General features: G+C 41.4%; 1 protein-coding gene across 4 annotated transcripts in view; it reads right to left on the reverse strand.

Moving 5' to 3' along the window:
• The window catches only part of CNTNAP2 (contactin associated protein 2), a 1645619-nt gene that overhangs the window by 160602 nt on the left and 1460322 nt on the right, over positions 1–24695 (reverse strand). For all 4 annotated transcript variants that reach the window (XM_075125590.1, XM_075125593.1, XM_075125592.1 and 1 more), the window contains one exon: positions 3670–3840. In XM_075125590.1, coding sequence (XP_074981691.1) covers positions 3670–3840 — 171 coding nt within the window. The remainder of the gene's footprint in view (positions 1–3669; positions 3841–24695) is intronic.

The raw sequence follows: 24695 nt of genomic DNA on the forward strand, positions 1-24695 counted from the left end.
CTCTTCATGTGGGCACCCGATCACCCCTGTATCATGAGTGCCCAGGTATGGAGTGTGGTTATGGGCAATTTTGGATTGCAGAAAGGGAACCCTAGCTAATGTAATGGTCTCTGTTCGGATAAACTTGTAAAAGGTGAGTGCTCTGGAGAATAAACGTTCATTCTGTTTGTCCTCAAAACATGTCCAGGAAGGCAGGATGGAGAGATTTAAGTAAAGATGATTTAAATAATTAATTTTCATCATTTTTTAAATGACCCAATTTAAAAATATTTAAATGAGGTTGAGGCTTTGTAAAATGAATCTGAAAATTTGTGATGTTGTTAACTTATAATTAACTATTTTTTAAAATAATCACTACTAATAGGATGTTATTTGAATTTTACAGAAATTACTAAACAGCAAAAACAAACAAACAAATAAAATTAAGTCCCTGATCCAACAAACAGTTAAGCAGATAACTAATTTTACTCACATGAGTAGTTCCACTGACCTCAAGTAAGTTAACTATGTGTGTAAATGTTTGCAGTGTTTGGAGCTAACATTTTATTTTCATTTAAAAGTCCCTATTTTTATTGAAAGCTTTTTTCTTAGTGACAAAAATCTTTGTTACTTCAAAACAAAATTGCTTCAATGTAAACAATGAAAAGTTATTTATACTTTAATTAACAATGTGACTATGGCCTATTTCTGCACACAGGCCTAACGTTAGGTTCTGAATGGTGGGATTTTCTGAAGTACCTAAGTGACTTAGGAGCATGGTCCCATTGATTTCAGGCTGCAAATCCTGATGGAGGAGTGTAGCTTGGCTGGAGCATTTCAACTTTTTTGATTTGTCAAAGTTTAATACATTGGAAGGTGATATTGGTTGCAAATAGAGTGCAGGGTATTTTCTATCGATGTAGGATTTGAATAGTGCTATTTTTACAGTAAAAATGTTAATGAAGCCTTGGCATTGCTATTTTAAGCATAGATGAACATTCTAAGTGTGAAACTTCTTCATAGAAAAATCTCTGTGTAATATCTGAAATTCTATTAAAAGGGTGTAAAATGGGAAGAAAGTAAAGAGCTAGCAAATTTGTAAATAAAAATATTGCGTTACACTACACTTTTTTTCCTCTTTAATTTTTAAAAAATTTTATCCACCCTGCAGCACAGACAGCTACAAAGCAAACTTTTCCCATAATGAATCTCAGCTGTGTTTTGTAGTCATGTAAGAGCTAATTTGGTCTCTATGTAAATAAAGTCCTTGGCCCATCAGATGAGACTGACAGCAAAAGGTCCTTTTAGTGCCAAATGTAGTGGTAGATGCACTCATTTTATCTACCTAAGAAGGATGAAGGGCTTAGTCAGCACTGAGAGTATTTGAATGCATGATTCTAGGAAAATGATATATTCTAAAACCGGTGCTTAGACTAAGCCCCTAGCCAAGATTCTCACACCCTATCTTTATCAAGAGACACTTTCAATTCACATCTGTTCACATGTAATCAAATCCAGACATGCAGGAAACCAAGTTCACTCATCTTAACATCATGACTAGACAACAGAAGCTTGTCTTTTCTTAATTTGCCCTGGGCCCAATTATTCTTTCCTTTATTAAGACAGAAAACAAAATACATGGTTGGGTGCACATCTCCACAGGTGCTTTGAGGAATGAAGCAAACACTCTCGGACAGGAACCTTGTGATTAACCTTCATGCTAACTCCCGACTGAAACAGGAGGTTTTACGTTCAAATTTGTTGACTGTAACCTAAAAAAAATCTCAAATAGCAGGAAACTGCAAACTACGAAAGGAAATACAGGAGAAAAGATTCAGTGTGTAAAGCATAGCTGGTACACTATTATTTGTATTACCATAACTCCTACAGGTCCTAATCATAGACCAGGACTTGACTGTGCTATTCAGTACTGTAAATGTTTATTTTTGTAAAAATATCAGTATACAATAAAGCAGCTGGATTTCCAGCAGTCTACACGAATTAGATTGAAATGAAAATAACCTGTGGTGAGTTAGCTAGTGGTATGGCTAGAAACTGTTTGCCATATGCTGTGTTGGCCCATCACAGACTGAATCAGAGTTAGGAAGAGCTATGCTAATGTTTTGCCAAGTTGTGCATCCTGAGATGTGCCTTTTCTGCTTTCTGCTGGCAAAAAATGGCCCTGAAGTTGGTATATTGAGCCAAGGGAAGATCACCCCAATGTCTTAGGTTGGTATAATGTTGTGAGGCCAGCTTGTCCCTATGTCTAGCTGATCAATGACTGCCATTGACATCTTGGTAGAGCCATATAGAGCAGCCTCTATCTTACCACTAATGCAAGCTAGTTGGAGTGGAGCTAAGTTTCCTCATTTGAAAGTTAAGTCTTTTCTGCATTACGCATATCTGAGATGCAGTCTTATCTTTAAAGGAATGGTGTGTACACTTCCCTCAGACATTTCTTGATCCATTTGTTCATGATGCTGGAAAGCCTCTGTGTCAGAAATTTCCCTGAGGAGCTTAGATTTTTTTCAGTTACTTTTGATAGTTTTCTAGAGGTCCCGGGGATTAAGAGCTCCTTCAGTGTCCTATGCATCATTTGACATGTGGCTAATGCAGCATTTTCTCTGAAGGGGTTGATTTTTCAACACACTGACCTTCTGGTAGGAAAACCAAAAATACAATGAAAAAAAAATACAGTGAAGGTTGCACAAGTTTCCCCATCCAGCTCAAAAGGATAAAGGGCTTGAAAAAGCAAGTCCTGTTTGCATCAACATACAGGACTCTAAAGTGTAGTGGGCAAAACTCATTGATATGGTGCGGTTCCATGTTAAGATGTCTTTGGAGGAAGAAGCTATGAAATTAATAATTGTTAAAAAGATAACATCCTAATCAGTCATGTGCTCGAGGATTTAGGCTGTAGGAAGGAGTGTTGTCTAGGCAGAAGCAGACAGACTTGGGAATCAGGTCTCTGGCTCTGCCATTGATTTACTGTCTGACCGCTGACAAATTACTTAGGGCTCAACTGCATTGAGGGAGAGCAAAGGAGGCTTAATGCCATCTTTGTTCCCACCTACTAACCTCCTTAGACTCACCAGCCCTACTTTTGGAAATCTGTCCCATGTTTCTTAAGATTAAAAAAAAAATCACTCTCTCTGTTAACTTTATCTTGCAGCATGTCAACCTGTCACGGCCTCTTTTTCAGATCAGAGATTTCATTGGTGATTAGTCATAACCCATGTGGGCATAAAGATTTGGTTACTCCAGGATTTTTCAGAGTTTAAACATTGCATATATGCCTTGATATCTTTGGTTATTTGAAATCGTCAAATAGTCATATCATACTTTTCTCACTTATAGAATAACTATGGTATACAACACACATATACTCTTCAAATAAAATAACTAAATTAGGCATGTAATTTAAAAAGGCTTAAGAGTTAGGTAATATATGTCAGTGTTTTTGTTTCTCCTGCTATGACTCCATGTCTCCATGATAAACAAGATGATCGTTATTTCCAGGGTTTTTCCCCACTAAGGTAATTTACAAATATAGTGAAAAGGTAGATTTGGACTTTGTCCTACATCACAAACAGCTTTTACTTGGCCATGTGTTGAATGACAGAGGTTTCTTAAATCTCATTACCTTTCGTTTTTCGTTCTCAGTAAAAGTGGTGGAGAGAATATACTCACATTTCAGCTCAAGTTTGATGAAGTCTGTGTTCCCCAAATTCTCAAGAAATACTCCATCAGGGGCGGATGTTTTGAAATAGAAAGAGATGTCTGCGCTGGTTTCCCCTTGGAACGTGGAGAAGTGAAGGTAGGACGATGGAGTAATGAAAGACGCAGCGTTCCAGTAATTTCCTGTGGAGATGTGAGTGACAAAATTATGTCTTTCAGTGCTCCTTCCAAGCTGTTATTTACTTGTGTAACCAAAGCAAGAACAGAAGCTAAAGTTTCTAATGTCAAAGCGTGTTACAGTGCTTTCTGCATGCAAAAAGAGAAATCATTCCAATTCTACCTTGTTACACTTTTTTTATAGATAGGTTGCTAGATTTCAAAAGTTAGATGACATTTTGAGGACATTGTGAGGACATTTTCAAGCTCCTACCCCATGAGATACTTATCAAAATATATCATAGAATCATAGAATATCAGGGTTGGAAGGGACCTCAGGAGGTCAGCTAGTCCAACCCCCTGCTCAAAAGCAGGACCCATCCCCAATTAAATCATCCCAGCCAAGGCTTTGTCAAGCCTGACCTTAAAAACTTCTAAGGAAGGAGATTCCACCACCTCCCTAGGCAACGCATTCCAGTGTTTCACCACCCTCCTAGTGAAAAAGTTTTTCCTAATATCCAACCTAAACTTCCCCCTCTGCAACTTGAGACCATTACTCCTTGTCCTGTCCTCTTCCACCACTGAGAATAGTCTAGAACAATCCTCTCTAGAACTACCTCTCAGGTAGTTGAAAGCAGCTATCAAATCCCCCCTCATTCTTCTCTTCTGCAGACTAAACAATCCCAGTTCCCTCAGCCTCTCCTCATAAGTCATGTGTTCCAGACCCCTAATCATTTTTGTTGCCCTTCGCTGGACTCTCTCCAATTTATCCATATCCTTCTTGTAGTGTGGGGCCCAAAACTGGACACAGTACTCCAGATGAGGCCTCACCAATGTCGAATAGAGGGGGACGATCAAGTCCCTCGATCTGCTCACTATGCCCCTACTTATACATCCCAAAATGCCATTGGCCTTCTTGGCAACAAGGGCACACTGCTGACTCATATCCAGCTTCTCGTCCACAGAACTGCTGCCTAGCCATTCGGTCCCTAGTCTGTAGCTGTGCATTGGGTTCTTCCGTCCTAAGTGCAGGACCCTGCACTTATCCTTATTGAACCTCATCAGATTTCTTTTGGCCCAATCCTCCAATTTGTCTAGGTCCCTCTGTATCCTATCCCTGCCCTCCAGCGTATCTACCACTCCTCCCAGTTTAGTATCATCCGCAAATTTGCTGAGAGTGCAATCCACACCATCCTCCAGATCATTTATGAAGATATTGAACAAAACTGGCCCCAGGACCAACCCCTGGGGCACTCCACTTGACACCGGCTGCCAACTAGACATGGAGCCATTGATCACTACCCGTTGAGCCCGACAATCTAGCCAACTTTCTACCCACCTTATAGTGCATTCATCCAGCCCATACTTCTTTAACTTGCTGACAAGAATACTGTGGGAGACCGTGTCAAAAGCTTTGCTAAAGTCAAGATACAATACATCCACTGCTTTCCCTTCATCCACAGAACCAGTAATCTCATCATAGAAGGCGATTAGATTAGTCAGGCATGACCTTCCCTTGGTGAATCCATGCTGACAGTTCCTGATCACTTTCCTCTCATGTAAGTGCTTCAGGATTGATTCTTTGAGGACCTGCTCCATGATTTTTCCGGGGACTGAAGTGAGGCTGACTGGCCTGTAGTTCCCAGGATCCTCCTTCTTCCCTTTTTTAAAGATTGGCACTACATTAGCCTTTTTCCAGTCATCCGGGACTTCCCCCGTTCGCCACGAGTTTTCAAAGATAATGGCCAATGGCTCTGCAATCACAGCCGCCAGTTCCTTTAGCACTCTCGGATGCAACTCGTCCAGCCTCATGGACTTGTGCACGTCCAGCTTTTCTAAATAGTCCCTAACCACCTCTTTCTCCACAGAGGGCTGGCCATCTATTCCCCATGTTGTGATGCCCAGCGCAGCAGTCTGGGAGCTGACCTTGTTCGTGAAGACAGAGGCAAAAAAAGCATTGAGTACGTTAGCTTTTTCCACATCCTCTGTCACTAGGTTGCCTCCCTCATTCATTAAGGGGCCCACACTTTCCTTGGCTTTCTTCTTGTTGCCAACATACCTGAAGAAACTCTTCTTGTTACTCTTAACATCTCTCGCTAGCTGCAGCTCCAGGTGCGATTTGGCCCTCCTAATTTCATTCCTACATGCCCAAGCAATATTTTTATACTCTTCCCTGGTAATATGTCCAACCTTCCACTTCTTGTAAGCTTCTTTTTTATGCTTAAGATCCGCTAGGATTTCACCGTTAAGCCAAGCTGGTCGCCTGCCATATTTACTATTCTTTCAACACATCGGGATGGTTTGTCCCTGTAACCTCAACAGGGATTCCTTGAAATACAGCCAGCTCTCCTGGACTCCTCTCCCCTTCATGTTAGTCCCCCAGGGGATCCTACCCATCCGTTCCCTGAGGGAGTCGAAGTCTGCTTTCCTGAAGTCCAGGGTCCGTATCCTGCTGTTTACCTTTCTTCCCTGTGTCAGGATCCTGAACTCAACCAACTCATGGTCACTGCCTCTCAGATTCCCATCCACTTTTGCTTCCCCCACTAATTCTTCCCGGTTTGTGAGCAGCAGGTCAAGAAAAGCTCCCCCGCTAGTTGGCTCCTCTAGCACTTGCACCAGGAAATTGTCCCCTATGCTTTCCAAAAACTTCCTGGATTGTCTATGCACCGCTGTATTGCTCTCCCAGCAGATATCAGGAAAATTAAAGTCACCCATGAGAACCAGGGCATGCGATCTAGTAGCTTCCACGAGTTGCCGAAAGAAAGCCTCATCCACCTCATCCCCCTGGTCCGGTGGTCTATAGCAGACTCCCACCACTACATCACTCTTGTTGCTCACACTTCTAAACTTAATTCAGAGACACTCAGGTTTTTCTGCAGTTTCGTACCGGAGCTCTGAGCAGTCATACTGCTCCCTTACATACAGTGCTACTCCCCCACCTTTTCTGCCCTGCCTGTCCTTCCTGAACAGTTTATAACCATCCATGACAGTACTCCCGTCATGTGAGTTATCCCACCAAGTCTATGTTATTCCAATCACGTCATAATTCCTTGACATCACCAGGACCTCCAGTTCTCCCTGCTTGTTTCCATATGTATGTGTTCGTGTACATGGCCCCAATCCAACAGAGAAACTAAGTACATGCTTAACGTTAAGCATGTCAGTAATCCAATTTATGTTATGGGACATCAGGGCCATGGTGTATATGCAATTGCAAATGGCCAGTCATATACCTGCCCGGCCTTGCTCATGTGCATGCATACATTACTGCATGTATAACTTGGCTGCTTTCAAACTTATGTACATAATTGCATCCATCTAGCTATGTCTATCTTTTCCTTTTTGTTTTTATAACAGAAAAATACAGTAATTGAAACTGAAGATTACAGCTGGGATTCATTTATTTGATATGGTTGGACAATATTTTCACTCTATGGAGTACCCCTCCCCCGGTCCTCCCTAACAAACAGAAAGTGCAGTATGCACTGCTCCAGAGGAGCCCTGAATCATCACTTGCAGGACAACACTCTACTTCTTCCATGGATAGACCACTTGAACTATGTGTTCCTTCCACTACCATTCCCTGCTTTCCCAATAAGATGCTGCCAAGGGATCTGTGGGGATAGACTCCCTCACGCCTGAGATGAACCTTGTGGCAGAAGGTGCACTCTTTGTTAAGTCATAAGAATGGCCTTTCTGGGTCAGACTAAAGGTCCATCTAGCCCAGTGTCCTGTCTTCCAACAGTGGCCAATGCCAGGTACCCTAGGGAGAATGAATAGAACAGGTAATCATCAAGTGACCCATCCCCTGTTGCCCATTCCCAGCTTCTGGCGAACAGAGGCTAGGGACACCATCCCTGCCCATCCTGGCTAATAGCAATTGATGGACCTATCCGCAATGAAATTATCTAGTTCTTTTTTGAACCTGTTATAGTTATGGCTTTCACAACATCCTCAGGCAAAGAATTCCACAGGTTGACTGGACATAGTGTGAAGAAATACTTCCTTTTGTTTGTTTTAAACCTACTGTCTATTAATTTCATTTGGTGACCCCTAGTTGTTGTGTTATGAGACAGAGTAAATAACACTTCCTTATTTAGTTTCTCCACACCAGTCATGATTTTATAGACCTCTATCATATCCCCCCTTAGTCGTCTCTTTTCCAAGCTGAAAAGTCCCAGTCTTATTAATCTCTCCTCATTTTTGTTGCCCCTTTCTGAACTTTTTCCAATTCCAATATATCTTTTTTGAGATGGGGTGAGCACATCTGCACGCAATATTCAAGATGTGGGCGTACCATGGATTTATATAGAGGCAGTGTTATTTTCTGTCTTATTATCTATCCCTTTCTTAATGATGCCCAACCTTCTGTTGGCCTTTTTGACTGCCGCTGCACAATAAGTGGATGTTTTCAGAGAACTATCCACAATGATTCCAAGATCTCTTTCTTGAATGATAACAGCTAATTTAGACCTCATCATTTTATATGTATAGTTGGGATTATGTTTTCCAATGTGTATTACTTTGCATTTATCAAAAGTCGGGCCAATGTACAGGAGGTCCCCCAGTCTAGGTCCAATTGTGGCCTCATGGTGCTTCCTAAGGTGAAGTTCCCACCCTTCCTAGGTATGACTGGGGAAGGGAATGCAGATACTGCGCCTTGCCGTGATGTGGGCTTCCCTGAAGCAATATTGGTGGTTGTCACTGACTGAGAAGGGGCATGGATAGGAAGGGCAAATTGTGAAGCCCAGAGTCCTGGGTGTAGTCCAGTACTCAAAATGGGGTGTGTGTGTGGGGGGGGGCTTCCAACTAACCAACTAAAAGATAAAAACTATTAGATAAAACTTTAAATTCCCAAAAACTTCTAAAACTCTCTCTCTCTCTCTCTCTCTCTCTAGCCACAGATAAAGGAATAAAGCCAGTTTCCGACCCAGATGATGCAGTGGTGAGAAGGAACTGGAGAAGAGGTCGGTCCGCCCTTCCCTTTATCTCCTTGGTTGGAGTCAGGGGGTGAGCAAGGGCGCATGTGTGGACCAATGGACGCTGCTTTCAAAATTCTCCAGCTTTAGGCTCATGAAGCATATGTGTACCCGCAGTGTAATATACATAGGGACCAGCATTCAAAGAGGGATGGTCGTTACATATCTAACATTGCCATTCCACTTGTCAGCACGGGCTGAGTATTAGTGTAGTTGGTGCTCTGTATGTTTAATAGCTAAAGTTACTGGTAACGCAGCATAGTCTGACTTCTTGCCATTTGAGGTGCTTATGAGACTCCTTGAGAATTTAAATTGACTATAACTGGAACAGGATTTTGGTTAAATACACTTGGGGATATTTTATGAGATCATTTTTTCCCTCTTCCAGTCCTTGTCCCTCTTCTTTTTCCATGTTTTTCTGTCCCTATGGAGGATGGAGAATGAGTGTATTTTAAAAAGAAGACAGGTTTAAAACATTGTAATGATTTGGGGGAAATCAGTAGTGGGGGGAGGTGAGAGGGCTGGGCATGGTGGCCAATACCTTTATAACAGAAGCAGCACCTGTGTGGGACAACTAGATTGGTTGTATCAGCTGGTCTTCAGTGAAAGTAACTCCTGTCTGGCATTACTGTGTACCACGTTTAGGCAGATTGATTAGTTCCTGTTTGGGTACTTTCTATGATTTCAACAGACATTTGAGTTATTTTATTATTGTGGAAGGGGCTGTACAAGAAATGGATGCTCATTAGTCTTAGGTCTACATTTTTAAAAGTGCCTGAGTTATGTGAACCAAATGGATAATTATGCATGCAACTCCATTTTCCTTCTGTAAAACTGTAATGGTTGTGGAGCTGCTTGCACCTGTTTCCCTTTTGGTCTCTCTGAGTGTCCGCCCTCAGGTGCTAGGCCTGTTAGGAATACCGTTCTCTCATTCACAGACTGGGACCTGGGTACCACACCCCATCTATGCCCGCCACTTATTACTGTGTAGGTGACTGAACCCTTGTGGAATCCCCATACGGTGATGAACAGCTGTCGAAATACATGTAGGTTTATTGAACAACTGGAACAGAGCACTAGAGAAGATAATTTTAGCGTAAAAAGCAGCCTTCATATCTATCTAGACTCATCTAATCTTAATTACAAGCTAAGTTAGATGGGCTTCCTTCTTGAGTTCCAGGAACAGAATAGACCCGACCTACATTCTGCTAACAAGTCTGGGAGCTCTTGGGACCAAGCCTTGTCTTAGTTTGCCTTCCAGAGTGTCAGTCTCCCTCTGCCCTCTCCCTTTTCCTTTCCCCAGAAACTCCTGTTTCTCAAAGTTCCACCCTCCCTGTGTGAGCCTTACCCTAATTTCCGTGTTGCTGAAAGGCCCTTGCTATAGGCCCTAGGAAGGTCTTTTGCCTCAGACTGGTTTCTCCCACTCAGCCAGCTAGACCAACTAAGATGATGCTCATATGATGCTTGCTCCATTGTTTGACCATTGATTCTTTCAACTTTAATGTCTTGTGTCTGTTGGGCAGTGTGCTGGAACTGCCTGCTCCCACCGACACTCCAAAACACCACCCCAGAAAATGTATACATAAAACATATTTTGGGGTACAGCTCTATATTAACCCACAAGCAACCCACATCAACACTCACATGAAAACAACTGCATGCATAAATGCTACTGGCACTTTGATTGACCCTAGAACTTTTTTTATTGTATTTTTCATTTTATTGCCAGGATATTCAGAGCTCTGGATGAAGATTCTCCAATGTAGAGTTTTAAATTTAACTAAATGAAATAAAACAGCCTCCCCTTTCTCCCTTAGTCTTGCTCACCCTGAATTGATCTGTGCACTTCCTAATTTGCACAGAAGAGAGTCTCTCTCCCACTTCTCAGTAAAGATGACCCTTAGACCGAGTGTTGCACTGCAGTCTCATAGTAAATAATTTTACTATTTTTACAAAGTATGTTATACCACGTTTCCTCAAGATGTCAGAGACTGAGAGTTTAGTAGGATTGAAACAAGGATTAGAGAAAAGAAATTGTTTTGTGAGTTGTGTGTGTGGCATGTGTGTTTATTAATTATTATTAATTAATTATTATTATTAGGGAAATAAACTTTTATGCTGCAGGACATAAGCCAATCACTGTCAGGTGATTTGAACAAAGTCGTCCTGGTGGGTTGTTCCATAATTACTCACTACATGGCTTTCTGCTCAGTTTTTATTCTGCCCTTACTCAGGCAAAACTCCCATGAACTTCATATGAAATACTGATTGATTTAAATTTTCATGGGAGTTTTTACCTGAGTAAGAATCAAGAACAAAACACTGAAAATCCCAAGTAAAACATGAATATGACAAATAAAATTCAACATTCAACATTGAAGAGTGCAAAGTAAAGCAGCTTGGAAAAAATAATCCTAACTACATATATACAATGATGGGTTCTAAATTAGCTGAAAGAGACCACCATAGATAGTTCTCTGAAAACTTCAGTTCAGTGTGGAGCAGCAGTTGTCAAAAAGGCAAACAGGGTGTTAGGAACTAATAGGAAGGGGACAGAAATAGGAAAGGGACAGAAAATAAGACAGAAAATATCATAATGCCATTATATAAATCTATGGTGTGCCCACACCTTGTCCAGTTCTGGTCTCCCAAATCTCTAAAACGATATAGTGGAACTGGAAAAGGTTTCAGAGAAGGGCAACAAAGATGATCAAGGGTATAGAATGGATTCCACATGAGGAAAGACTAAAAAGATTAGGGCTGTTTAGCTTAGAAAAGAGACAGCTAAGGTGGGATGTGATAGTGGTCTAAAAAATCATGAATGGTGTGGAAACAGTGATCAGAGAAGTGTTATTTACCCTTTCCCAAACCGAGGGTCACCAAAAGAAATTAACAGGCCGCACATTTAATACAAACAAGAGAAAGTACTTTTTTCACACAAGGTGGAACTCCTTGTCATGGGATGTTGTGATGTTGAACTAGGTTCAAAAAAGTACTAGATAAGTTCATGGAAGGTAGCTCTCTCTGTGGCTATTAGTCAAGGTAGTCAGGGTGCAACCCCATGCTCGGAGCATCCTAAACCTTTGACTGCCAGCAGCCAGGGGGGGAAGACAGGAATGGATCACTCCAGCTGCCCTCTTCTGTACACTCCCCCTGAAGCTCTGGTATTGGCCTCTGTTGGAGACAGGGCACTGGGCTAGATGGACCCTTGGTTTGACCCACTATGGAAGTTCTTATGTTCTTATGATCATGTGAGGGTGCCAAAGTACCAGTATGTATAAATGTAACACAGCTCTTGCATTCAGAGTATACAGATTGGTGCCCTTTTAAGAATGGTAGATCCATATGTTGATAACATGCAGTTAGGGGCTTAGAGCAGTGAGCCTGTTAGCTTCTCCCTTGCAGTGACATTTACCAACACTTTCTTAGCCAGCTCCCTTCTGTCTCTTCTTTCTTAGCATGATTGAAATTCATTCTCCAGCACCAGCAATTTCCTTTTTACATTCAGCTCCCATTGAAATGGAGAATGGCAATAGCAGAACGTAAAAGACCTCAGTGCTTTTAGCTCTGCTAGGCAACAGCACTGGAGAACTAATGCGGCAATGTCAGGCCGCCTTTATGTATTACAACAGACCAAAAACCTCCAGGGCCCTCATCTGCAGCAAAACAGATTTTATATCAAAATGATTATGTGAATAAAATGTAAGAATAGCCTCCTGTTTCAGTGAAGATGGATGTGTGAATGGGAAACTGCTCTGTGCCACAAAGTAATGGATTGAGAGTATCCATACAATTATGCTCAACTCATCAAGTTTTTTCCTTCTTTTCTTTCATACTGGGAAAACAGGAATATACACATGTACTATAAAACACTGCTTCCATTACTCACATGAAGTAGTAACTTATTCTGCAGGAATTTCACTGGAACCCACCTCAGAGAGAGGCACTAGTCAGTGAGAGAAAGGGTGGGAGAATGCAGCCTGAAATGAGGCATGTGACATGCTAGCTGATTTAAAGTGAGGTGGCAGTGGTCTGATTAACTGTCCGGGTATGAAACAGCAAAAAATTCAAATTAAATTTTATAAAACAAGACCAACAACCACCTTGTCAATGCACCAGAGAACTTAATTCCCAAAGTCAGAAGATGAATGAATTATTGTTGGATTACAGCAAAGGCAGCCATTCAAGCTTATATTACTCCCCACTGTCACCCTCTCCCCCCAGAAGTGTCTATATTAGATTTCCATTTTCAAGATAAAAACAGCCCTACTTCTTTAGGCCAAGTAATGAATGGTTGCAAGTCTAAAATAAAACCTGCTGAGAATATCTATACCTCTAAAGATGAGTTTAGATTTTAAAAATGGAAAAGTTAGCACAGTAGCGGTGCGTGTGACATTGAAAGCAATTCAGATTTTAGAGAGAATGAATGACAGGCATAATTTAGTTTTGAAAACAGTTCTCTGGAATAGTCCGGTGCAATTCCAGAGTCCGATAGCAGTGTAACATAATGCATTTTGACCTCTTTTTGCTAAAATTGGCTCCTTCTAAAGGACAGGAGCTGTTAAAATTCAGAGAGATGAATGGAATCAACCTGACATTCCACTTTCATCAGACTTTATTGGAAGTTCATAAGGATTTATCATTGCAGGAACAGAAGGTCATCAGTATATCCAGATGTAGATGAATAAACATCAACTACATCTGGTACAGGAGAGCTGTAATTTTATTAGTAATTATAAGCCTCTGCTTTCCACACTGTTTTCCCCATCCAATGTAATCTTTGTAGGTTTGTTTTCTGAAAGTTCAGTGAGCGCTTCCTCACTAAAGGCCCGATCCTGAGAGGTGCCAACCACCTGAGTGCCTTCAATTCCCACTAACTTCAATAACAAGCTGTCCTTCAATGTGATGCCAATGTTTCTCAACTTTGATCTGGTAGGACAATCTCTACAAGTGAGAGGATGATTCCATCTCAAGGCACATTCAGTCCTCTCTCTCTCTCTCATTGCTGAGAATGCCGACAAGCATGCCATTATTGCCAATTTTGGTCGCGGTTTCTGTGAACTGGACATTTGCCCCTTGGGACTAGAAATGAGGCTGAAAGCAGCAGACTCCTTATTACAAAGAGCACCACACAGGCCTTAGGTAGTAACTAACTTTTGGTCACTACAAATAAAGCTAGACTTAACCCAGTAACCCAGAGATGAAAGGCTCTATATCCCATTACCCTGTGCCACCTGGTACCCCAGATTCTACCATCACAGATGAAGGATAAGTCAACTTCACTAACATTTTTACACTAACTTTAGAGTGAACCAACGTGTCTCCCTCAATTTAGGGAGACGTTTTGGAAGTAGACAAGTTATCAAGTGGCATAAGACATGTGACGTTGATCAATGGCTATAGTCACAGAGGCCAGCGTTTGTATTACTCTGTCAATCATCACATTTGCTGAGTCAAAGGAAAGTGCAATCACATTTGTCAATGAAATGTTTGAGTCAATGACAAGTGAACTCAGTGATGCACAAAGGCTTCCAGCACTTGCAGTGTTACTCACAAACCCATTTAGAAAATCATTTTTCACAAGTCATGCCTCCTGGTCAAACCATATGATCATGATGCACCCCTTGTCATGGCTGGCATCATCACTTTCATCCATCAGAACGGTGGAAGGTCCTGATCTGGCATCGTTAAAAAATGACTGGGTGTAATGTGCTGATGGACCTTTAATGATGCATGTGAGGTGGTGATCTTTCACAGGAAAATTCTTTTGCAACTAACTGAACCTGCAAACATCAGCCTGATCATCTCTGTGCTATCATCAGCATTGTGAGTAAGATTCCCCATTGTGATGCAGTCGTGGTGAACTTTAAGCACAGCTGCTTTCCGAAATCTTATTGCAGAATAAAAAGGTTCAGATTCTCCACTGACTTGCACCTGTGTAGTCCTTTTATAGCTGTGCAAAGTGACTGTAAGATGCTGCCATTCTGATTTGGAAGTGTTGCACTCCCACTCTGCACAGATTGAAATGACCCTGTGAGGTGAAAGGCCAGGGGGAATCAGGACAATCACATCAAAAGAAAACAAATAGTCATAATGGGCCAGATCTTCAGTGGTACTGGATTACACTCAACATAGCTGAAATGAACTGTAGGGAAAGATAGCTCTCAGTCACTTTTCTCAAAAAGAAAAGGAGTACTTGTGGCACCTTAGAGACTAACAAATTTATTTGAGCATAAGCTTTCGTGAGCTACAGCTAAATTTGCTAGTCTCTAAGGTGCCACTAGTACTCCTTTTCTTTTTGCGAAAACAGACTAACACGGCTGCTACTCTGAAACCAGTCACTTTTCTGTTTCTAATCTCATTAGCTGTTAGTCTAAACAGCTCTCAACATAGCTAAGAACAGCCATAAGATCCAAAACACCATGAGACATCACCCTCTCCTGCCCTCTCTCTCCCCGCTTGCATGCTTTTTTTGTGGCGGGAGTGTGGACCAGTGGTATTCAGCTCTATGTCACAAAAGAATTTTCCTCTGTTAGGACCATTCTCAGTTGCCTTTTTAGGGCCACTTTCCAGCTGTTTTGTGTTGCCTCAAAGTAGCTGGAGACAGGGCCAAAGATCTGGCCAAACTATCTCACATACACTGATTGGCTAATATCTCAGAGTTTCTGAATTTTCCCAAAGAACTTGGCGATCGGGTTTAAAATAACTAGTTACTGATATTCTGCTGCAACTGACATGTGTTTTAGTCTTGAGGTGCCACATAATTTATTCTTCAGGTCACGGATGCCAGGTTTACCTATTGCATAACAAAGATCTTCATTGCAGATCTTTCAATAGATATTTCCCTCTGAAGCCTGGCTCATTGATTCACTTCATTATGAATTAAATTGATGCTGGCACCTGAGAGAATTTAGGTCACAGGACACGATAGAGTCATCTTCTTCTGCACTATTTGCAGATTTGTTTTCCAAAGATGTAGGATCTTATTGGCTTAGTGGGACCATGGCCCTTAGGTATTATTTGATATTATTTCTCAGAGGCACATACACTAATACAAATTTATATTGGTCCTTTGCGTGTTCACAATACTTAACTTTTAATGCTTCTTTTGCTCATGTCCCCAACCCCAAATCCACAAAGAGATGTAAAACAGATAACGTCCATGTTACACATACACAACACACACAAAGGGTAAAGCTGTGGTTTTCATTCCAATTTTACAATGTTGCAAATGTATTGTACTTCCACTATTCCATGGTACACTTCTTAGCCATCGACATGTTGACACCCTGAGCGTTTGTCTAAGTTATGGCAACCTCTTGCCCTATAGGTGCGCTGTGCCTGGGATCTCTGCAGAGCTGCATGCTGTGGCCCTTTACATGCCCCTCCCATCACCATCCCTGCTTTAGCAAGTCCCCTACACCCCGGCTTGCAAAGAGGTCCTTAGGAAGGAGCTTTATGGCTGACTTCTGCACTGCCTGTGTCAGGCAGTGCCTGCCAGGCTGCATATAGAGGTCTTAGGTGCTCTTTGTGTCACTCTGGCCCTTTTACCCAGCATACTGGATCTAATCCCAGATCTCCAGCACTAATGCCTCTGTTCACTAGAATCCAAAAATTCTGGCTCTCTGCAACTGCCCATTACATATAAGAAAGTACCCATTTCACTCTTATATTCAGGACAGTAGACAAAAGAAAAAGAAAATGCAACACTGAGACAAGGCATGCTGTCTGTAAAGCTGAAGAACTATGGTAGAGTGTTGAATTCCACAAAAGATTTGCTTTGTTTCAGGGCTTTGTTTTTGTTGTTTTGGTTTATTTTGCAGGGGAAGGACAGTGCCTTTTTTTAGGTTTAAAATGACTTCTTACAAGGCTCGATCCTGCTCCCATTGAAGTCAATGGGAGTTTGGCTGGGAGTCTGATACAGTGGGTCTACTTTAGACTAAAGTAGACTTAGACTGAAGTCTAGACTCTGGGTTATGTTTTGGGGTCTGTATTATCATGTTGTATCAACAGAAACATTTTCATTTTCAGACACAGGTCATTCTGAGCACTACAGTCCCAATTCTGCCATGAGCTCTCCACCGAGGGACCACTGTGCTATGTGTACCAGAACCTATATCCTCACTTTTCTCAGCACTTTGATACCTCTTCAGCTAGGTATTTATGTATGTGCTTAAAGTCTGGAACGTGCTTAATTCACTGAATGTGAACACGAAGCTATCGACAAAAATAAACTAAAAACTAAATCACAAGACAGTGTAAGTAAATCTCCCTTCCATTCTCATGATGAGCTTCAACAGTGAACAAGAAATTACACTCATCTATTTTTAAGGTATTCTTGTGACAAAGAAGTAATGTCATTGGCCCCTTAACTGCATTGACTTTAATGGAGTTGCACCCAATTACTCCAACTCTAAATTTGTCCTGATGTCTTTCACATTATAGTTATCATAGGGATAAAGACTTCTTGTGTAGGGATGGGCAAATGGCTTTGGAAAAAAATAGGAATCAACCAAAACTTTTTAAGGTTCAAAAAATGTTAACAAAGGCAGTGTTGGCAATCTAAAGAATCTAAAAATCATTAGTCGGGTTTAAAAATGGATGTGATTTAAAAAATATAAAGTTCTTTTTCTTTGTCTTCTGTTTTTTGGGCACTTGGGCAACACACATCTACACGTTTTTCTCTCCAAACACAGTGGCTAGAAACTTCCTTAAAAAAAAAAAAAATCTAACCTCAGAGTCTCATCTAGTCTTATGATTGTGAGAACTGGGGCTGTAAGAAGCATGACTAATTTCATACACTTATGATAAAATCACAAGACATGGCAACACTGCAAAGGCCTGCCAATCTTGGGTGCACATTTTCTGAAAAGTCCTTTAAAATTCCCAAAAGATTAAACTGATTGGGGTTTACAGAAATTTAATAAGGATCTATGGAAGTTCTCAAAAATAACCTGTAATAAAAACAATAAAAAAATGGAAGCAATTGTGAACTGGGGGGGGGGTCTCAAAACAAACAAGACACAGAATTGGTTTCCTTTCTCTTATCTTACTTTTCAAAAGTTTAGAAATTATTGCACCAAAGAGTCATCCTTAAATTCAGTACAGTAAAGAAATGTTTCAAATGAAATATAAAGACAAAGAGAGGAAAGAAAAAACAGCATTTCAGACAGCTTATATTGTGTGACACAGATCTGCAAAAACATGGGAAATTCACAGCTAAGAAGATCAAACGTCCAGAATAACTTGTGAAGATCTTTACTTTAAAAGGAAGGATGGTCTATGATTAAGGCACTGGGCAGGGATTCAAGAAATCTCAAGTCAGTCGCTGGTACTGCCACTATCTTAATGCATCACCGTGGGCAAGTTACTTATCACTCAGTGCCTCAGTTTCCCATAGCTGTAAAATAGGGAAAATACATTGTTTCTCCCAACCTTTGTCAGGGCTATCTATTTGGATCCTTATCCCACAATTAACTGTAACCACAAGCAGTGAATTACAAAATGTGACCTTAGACTGCAGCTAATTGGGGCAGGGACTTTCTTCTTGTGTTTGTACTACGCCTAGCAAGATAGGGCCCTGACCTCAGTTGGTGTGCTGAGTATATTAATAAACTAATACATATGCATAGGAGGGTCACAGTCCCAGGAAATAGTGGTCAGACATCTTGCAGACTGAGAGCAAGGCACTGACAGCGTACAATGTAGCAATCAGCAGCACACCTACCACTAGTAAACTATGTCATAAATGCCAGAGGCACCAACTCCATGAGCGCTCCAGCCCTGGAGCACCCACGGAAAAAAATTAGTGGGTGCTTAGCACCTACCAGCAGCCAGCTCCCGCAGTGCCTCCTGCTGAATAACTTCTCCCCCTCCCTCCTAGTGCCTCCTGCCCACTGTGATCAGCTGTTCTGCAGTGCAGGAGGCACTGGGTGGAGGGGGAGGAGCGGGGACAGGGCTCTCTCGGGGGAGGGGGTGGAACTGGGTGGGAAGAGGTGGGGTGGAGCTGGGGCTTTGGGGGAAGGGGTGGAGTGGGGGCGGGGCCTGGGGCTGAGAACCCCCGGGGAAAGGAGGAAGCTGGCACCTGTGATAAATGCTAAAATAAAAATCCTTTGTTTAAAATAGTGAGGCCTGTATGTGCTACCATAATAAAAATGATAATTATTTTCCATAACTCTATCTCCTAATGCATTATCCAAATGTACTTTTTGTTGTGTGAATGTGTTAAAAATTTTTTGGGCCATTCCAAGAAGTGGGCTTATTGGTGTTAACACACAGCTAATTGTTTGAAGAGCAGATGTACCAAGATCTAACAACACTTAAAAAGCTAAGATGAAAAACATCTAGCTACCTGCTAAGAACCAAATGTTTCTTCTTAGTGCTTTGTAACCCTGCAGGAATGTAATTATCTGATGATGACCAAGATGCCTGTTGTCACATTGCTTCATTATGACACCTATTTCCACTTTAGATATAAATAAATTTAATAATAAACCACTTTGATCACTGGAGACTGCTAGTGAATTACACTTTGCAACTGCTGTGACACTGAGTTCATTCTAACGTTTTTGATCTTACACAACCCAAAGCAGAAGATTCTGTCAGGCTCTGTTTATCATAAGAACAGAAAACTTTATCATGACAGTCTTAAACTTTTTAAAGGGGAACATCACAAAGTTTATCAAACATTCTTATACTCAGTGATGCTATGTCAGACATTCTTGTTGACCATTAGACCAAAGGGCCTACTGTCACGTGAACCAAAACTGGAGCAAGCTTTAAGAATAATTTGTAATAATAATGTTAAGATGTGTAACCAAGAGTAGCAAATGTAGTTTATTGAGAGTGGGAAGATTAGTTGCTTAACATTTAGCATAATATCCTATTTGTCTGACCCAGTGTTTTAACTGTAAGATGTAATAACCGTATTAGTATGAAAAGTTTGGATATTGCAATATGTACCTATACATTTGTAGCATGTATCAAACAAAGGGGCTATGAGTCACACATAAAAAGGGGGAAGTTATAAGTGATAAAGAGCTAATCTAGGTAGTCTTGTTTTGGGGAATTGATCTTGGAACTGCTCGTGTCATCAGCGGCAAGCTCTGGTTTCCACAAAGACCAGGTGTCATATGCAAATATCTTTATCTATCTTTGTGTGCTGTTTCAATAAAGCCAATCAAACTGGACTATTCCTATCTCACTATTTTATTGTTACTGGCTAACCAATTTTATATATAAAGATTACAGAATTCAGACTATGCAAAAGAATAGTGGCTTGTTTCATGTTACATTTGGTCTAAACAACAGAAACAGCTTAGCAAAGCTGCAAAGAACATGGGCTGCTTGTCAATGGAAGGAGGCTTTGATCTGTGGAATCTTTCTTCCACTGCCAGAAGGAAGATTTCTGACTGACACTGGAGTTTGCAGTTTCATTCACCAGGAAGAGCAGGACTTTGTCAATGGAAGATATTGTTATGGCAGTGAGACAAATAGACACTTACTTACTTTGTCTTTAGGAACAAAGGACTAGAAGGAACCTCCTGCGCTCATTGAGTCCTGTCCCCAACTATCATAGGCAACCCTTTCATAACAAGCTTCATCTTAAAACTAGTTAGGTTGTTTGTCCAAACTACCACTACGGGGAGGCTGTTCCAGAACCTCAACTGCTCTGATGGTCAGAAACTTTAATTTCCAGCCTGAATGTATTCACGGCCAGTATATGTCCATTTATTCTTGTGCCAATATTGTACTTTAGCTTAAATAGCTCTTCTTTCTTCCTGGTGATTATCCCCCTGATGTATTTATAGACAGCAATCCTATCCTAATCATATTTGACCAGTGGTGGGGCAACCTGCAACTCGCGGGCTGCCCGTGGCCTGTCAGGGTAATCCGCTGGCGGTCCGCGAGACAGTTTGTTTACATTGACCATCCACAGGCACAGCCGCCCATAGCTCCCAGTGGTCGTGGTTCACCGTTCCCAGCCAATGGGAGCTGCGGGGGGCCATGCCTGCAGACGGTCAATGTAAACACGGTCTCGCGGTCTGCCAGCGGATTACCCTGATGGGCTACGTGCAGCCCACGGGCTGCAGGTTGCCCACCACTGTATTTGACTGAGCTGGTATCATAAAGGCCTCAGATCTACCATATACAAAGTCCTGGATGAAATCTTGGTCCCAGGGAAGTTAATGAGAGGTTTTCCACTGATTTCACTAATATGACTCTGGACTTGTTGGGAGGGAATATCTTTTTTATAGGAGCTCACTGTTACCCTATGGAAGTCTTTTGGGCAGGAAATCCCCTGCAGGCCAGGAGGAAATTTAAGGCTCTAAGAGTGTATTCATTGTCTAAAATGCACTTTGGCACCTTAAGGCTGAGTTTTTCGCTCAGATTCAGCCTTCAGACTGGTTACTCTAAAGGTAAAGGAAAACGAAGGTTACTTACCTTGTCACTGGAGTTCTCTGAGATGGCTCCACATAGTCGCACTTAACGAGCCAACCAGTGCATTACCCATGAGTGGGAATATGCAGAGCCAGTCAAAGAACTATACAATCTTGTCTTCCCGCCTCAGTTGGGGGGAGGGATAGCTCAGTGGTTTGAGCATTGGCCTGCTAAACGCAGGGTTGTGAGTTCAATCCTTGAGGGGGCCATTTAGGGATCTGGGGCAAAAATTGAGGATTAGTCCTGCTTTGAGCAGGGGGTTGGACAAGATGATCTCCTGAGGTCCCTTCCAACCCTGATATTCTATGATGGCACCAGTCTATGATGATGGTGAGCAGACTGCCTCTCAGCTGCCTGTAGTCAATATCTGCACTCCCACGTACAGTTTGTTTCAGGCCTACCATTAGAGCAGCAGTTTTCAACCTTTTTTCATTTGAAGATCCCTAAAAAATTCAAATGGAGGTGCAAACCCCTTGGGAAATCTTAGGCATAGTCTGCAGACCCCCAGAGGTCCACAGAACACAGGTTGAAAATCACTGTATTAAAGCCTAAGATGAGGAATCTGGGCTCCTGGATTACAATCTTGGCCTTTGAATTGCTATGTGACTTTGGGTAAGCCTATAGCTTTCTGTTTCTCTAGTTAATTCCTCTGGGAATTTATCAAACAGAAGTCAAATGCTGAACCTTTGAGTTTTAACCATCGCTAACTAAAAATTTTGACATCATTTTACCTGGCATGCTGTTGCAATGTGTAGAGGAGATGTCTTTTCTGATTTAAATGTATTTTCTTAATTTTTAAATGTGTCGTTTAAAAATACAAACAAACATAAAATACAAAAGAGAACTTGCAGATGAAGAATCAAGCAGAGCTCTTTGTGACTAGCAATAAAAAGAGGAGGAAAATTACCCCACTGGAGTCATATTATATAGTCCTAGTGCAACAAAATTTCTAAAAAAAGTATTGTTTGTCAGCAAGCCAGGATCATTTCATTTTTTCTCCCGATACTGCAGTCACTCACTGTTGTACCTCCTCAATGACAGCACTCTGTCAAAGGCTAGTAAAGTAATATCACACAATGACAATGAAAAAAACAGGGGAGGGCAGAGTCATGCCAACTAAAGCACCAATTAATGGTAGACGTGAATTTGCTTTTTCTGAGAAACTGGAAGGTGGAGGGCTGGGGGAGATGGAAAATTGACTCGGAGTTTCCATCCTGCTGATCTAATCTTGTCATGTCTGATTTAATTACTGGGCTTTCAGCAGAACAGATGAAGGAGCACAATAGCCTTCCCCCCCACCTTTGTTAAGCAAAATAAACCAAATGCCTCAAGGGGCAGGAGGATTAAACCAGCTGAATCAAAGTAAGTGCATTCTGCAGATAACAGGCAACAGACTCCTGCTTGAGATCAGGGCTGATTTTAGTTTTCTAAGGGAGGAGAAGGAAAGGGAAGCAACTTGATAAAGAGCACAGACCACTCACTCACAAGACACACTTCCAGAATTCTCCTGTTTATTGCTACAAGCAATAATAATTTACCAAGAGAAGTATCTAAGTTTAAAGAGAGAAAGCTTATTTTCAGAGGAATTATTTCCTGTCAGCACTTAAGTGGCTAATAATCACTTGATTCCTGTGGCATTTTATTTATTATGATTAATAATAAAATACTAATCAAAATTAATCCTCTTTGGTAATTACATGCATACATTAATTAACTCAAAAGGAACGGCACTGTAAGGGCCTGCACATGCAAAACCAAATGTCATTTGAGTTCAAGCTGCTCAGCATGTCCCTGAGAGCCATGCAGTACCTCAAAGTATGGGGCCCTGGTTCAGTACTATTTAAACATCCTCTTACTATAGAGTGGCATTAGTTACTCCCCTTTCAGGGAAAGGACAGTTTCTTGGCACAAAATCAGCAGCTTGTTCAGTTTATTTTTATTTATTGCCCCTGACGTCAAAATCTGCTTTTCAAATAAACTGAAGGAGCAAACGCTGTTAGCTTCCAGTACATGGAGTCAACAGACTAGCGTATGGGTTAAGAATGATGATTCAGCAAGGTCATTTGTTTTTCTCCTGACAGAAGCAGGCCGTTGATCAGCCGACAACTAGCCTCTCTCCTTGTAAGTTCCTCAGCTTTGCATTTTGCTCTCATCCCTATCTTTTTAGATGTGAAATTATGAACTTTAAAGAAGAGGCTTGCTCTTCCCCTTCCTTGCACAAGCATACACACATACACAAACTTATAAAAGAATCAAGCATATTTTCTAATCAGCTTATTATTTATCCCTGGGACCACTGAAAACTGGTTATCAGACTCTGTTATCACACAAACAAGATGCTTTTTCAAAAATAAACAATAGAGGGAGGGGCTTGGCAACTATAGTTTAGAACAGAGCCAGTGCCTTTCTTTAATTAGATGAACTAGTATCTCATTGCATAACAGATGTTACTTTTGATTTAAAATGTGTAGGACCAGATTCTGCTACTAGGTAGACAGGTGTAGATCATAAGTTACTCTACTGAAGTCTACGGTTTTCCTTTGCTTTTAGTTCTCATATGTCCTTGAAGTGTCAGTGCTGTAAAACAGTAACCAACCAGAGCCCATCTAAGCCTTCTCTACATTACAACTTCCTCTGAAGTTACCACCAGTGAAGATGCAACCCATTGGGAATTAAAGGTCTGAAAAATCTTTGTGAAGACAAAGCTGTAAAATTAGTTTTTCCTTTTGAGGAACCAGGCTGAAAGGAAGGACTGAACACTGAACCTCTTATGTTAAAACGTGAGCCTCTACCACTGGAGCTAAAGAACTGAGACTTCAAACCTGAAAACACTTATACATACACCTAACTGTACTACTGCGTGTAGTCCGATTGACTAGAGGTAGCAGACCTCCCTCTCAACAAAAAAGATTTACCCCCTTTTCCTGGTTTTACACAAGTTTTAATCTCACGGGAAATAAAAATCAAAATGATTGAAATTGCAACGGGAAAAGTCAGATCTTGTCCCTGAGAGTAAGGAAAGCTTTAACAATTAACACAAATCTCATGTTACTTTTGCTAGAAGGTGGCTTAACCATGGAACCTATGCACAAAAAAATCCAGTCCAGGCCCCGTGAGTACAAGGGTTCTCCGAATTTTCTGGCCTCAGTGCCAGTACACAGCACACTGACTGCTGCGACTTGGCCATCAGCACAGTTAGAACAGGTACACAAGGAGAAAGCTGGTTTTACCTGTTCTCTCTCTCTCTTTGAGAGAGAGAGATTGCGTACCCTTCCAAAATCTTTGCTTTGCTGAATGTATGTAAGCATACTGGTCCTGAATAGGCAAGGTTCTAAGGCACATGGCTAGTCACACTGAAGTCAACAGTGCTATTCGCATACTTAAGGACCTTACGGAGTTGGGGTCTCTCTTTATTATAAGGTCCATTGCCTGTGCTGTCTTCCTCACCACTGGACGCTACTG

This window comes from Caretta caretta, chromosome 2 (genome assembly GCF_965140235.1).
Source record: "Caretta caretta isolate rCarCar2 chromosome 2, rCarCar1.hap1, whole genome shotgun sequence".
NCBI lineage: Eukaryota > Metazoa > Chordata > Testudines > Cheloniidae > Caretta > Caretta caretta.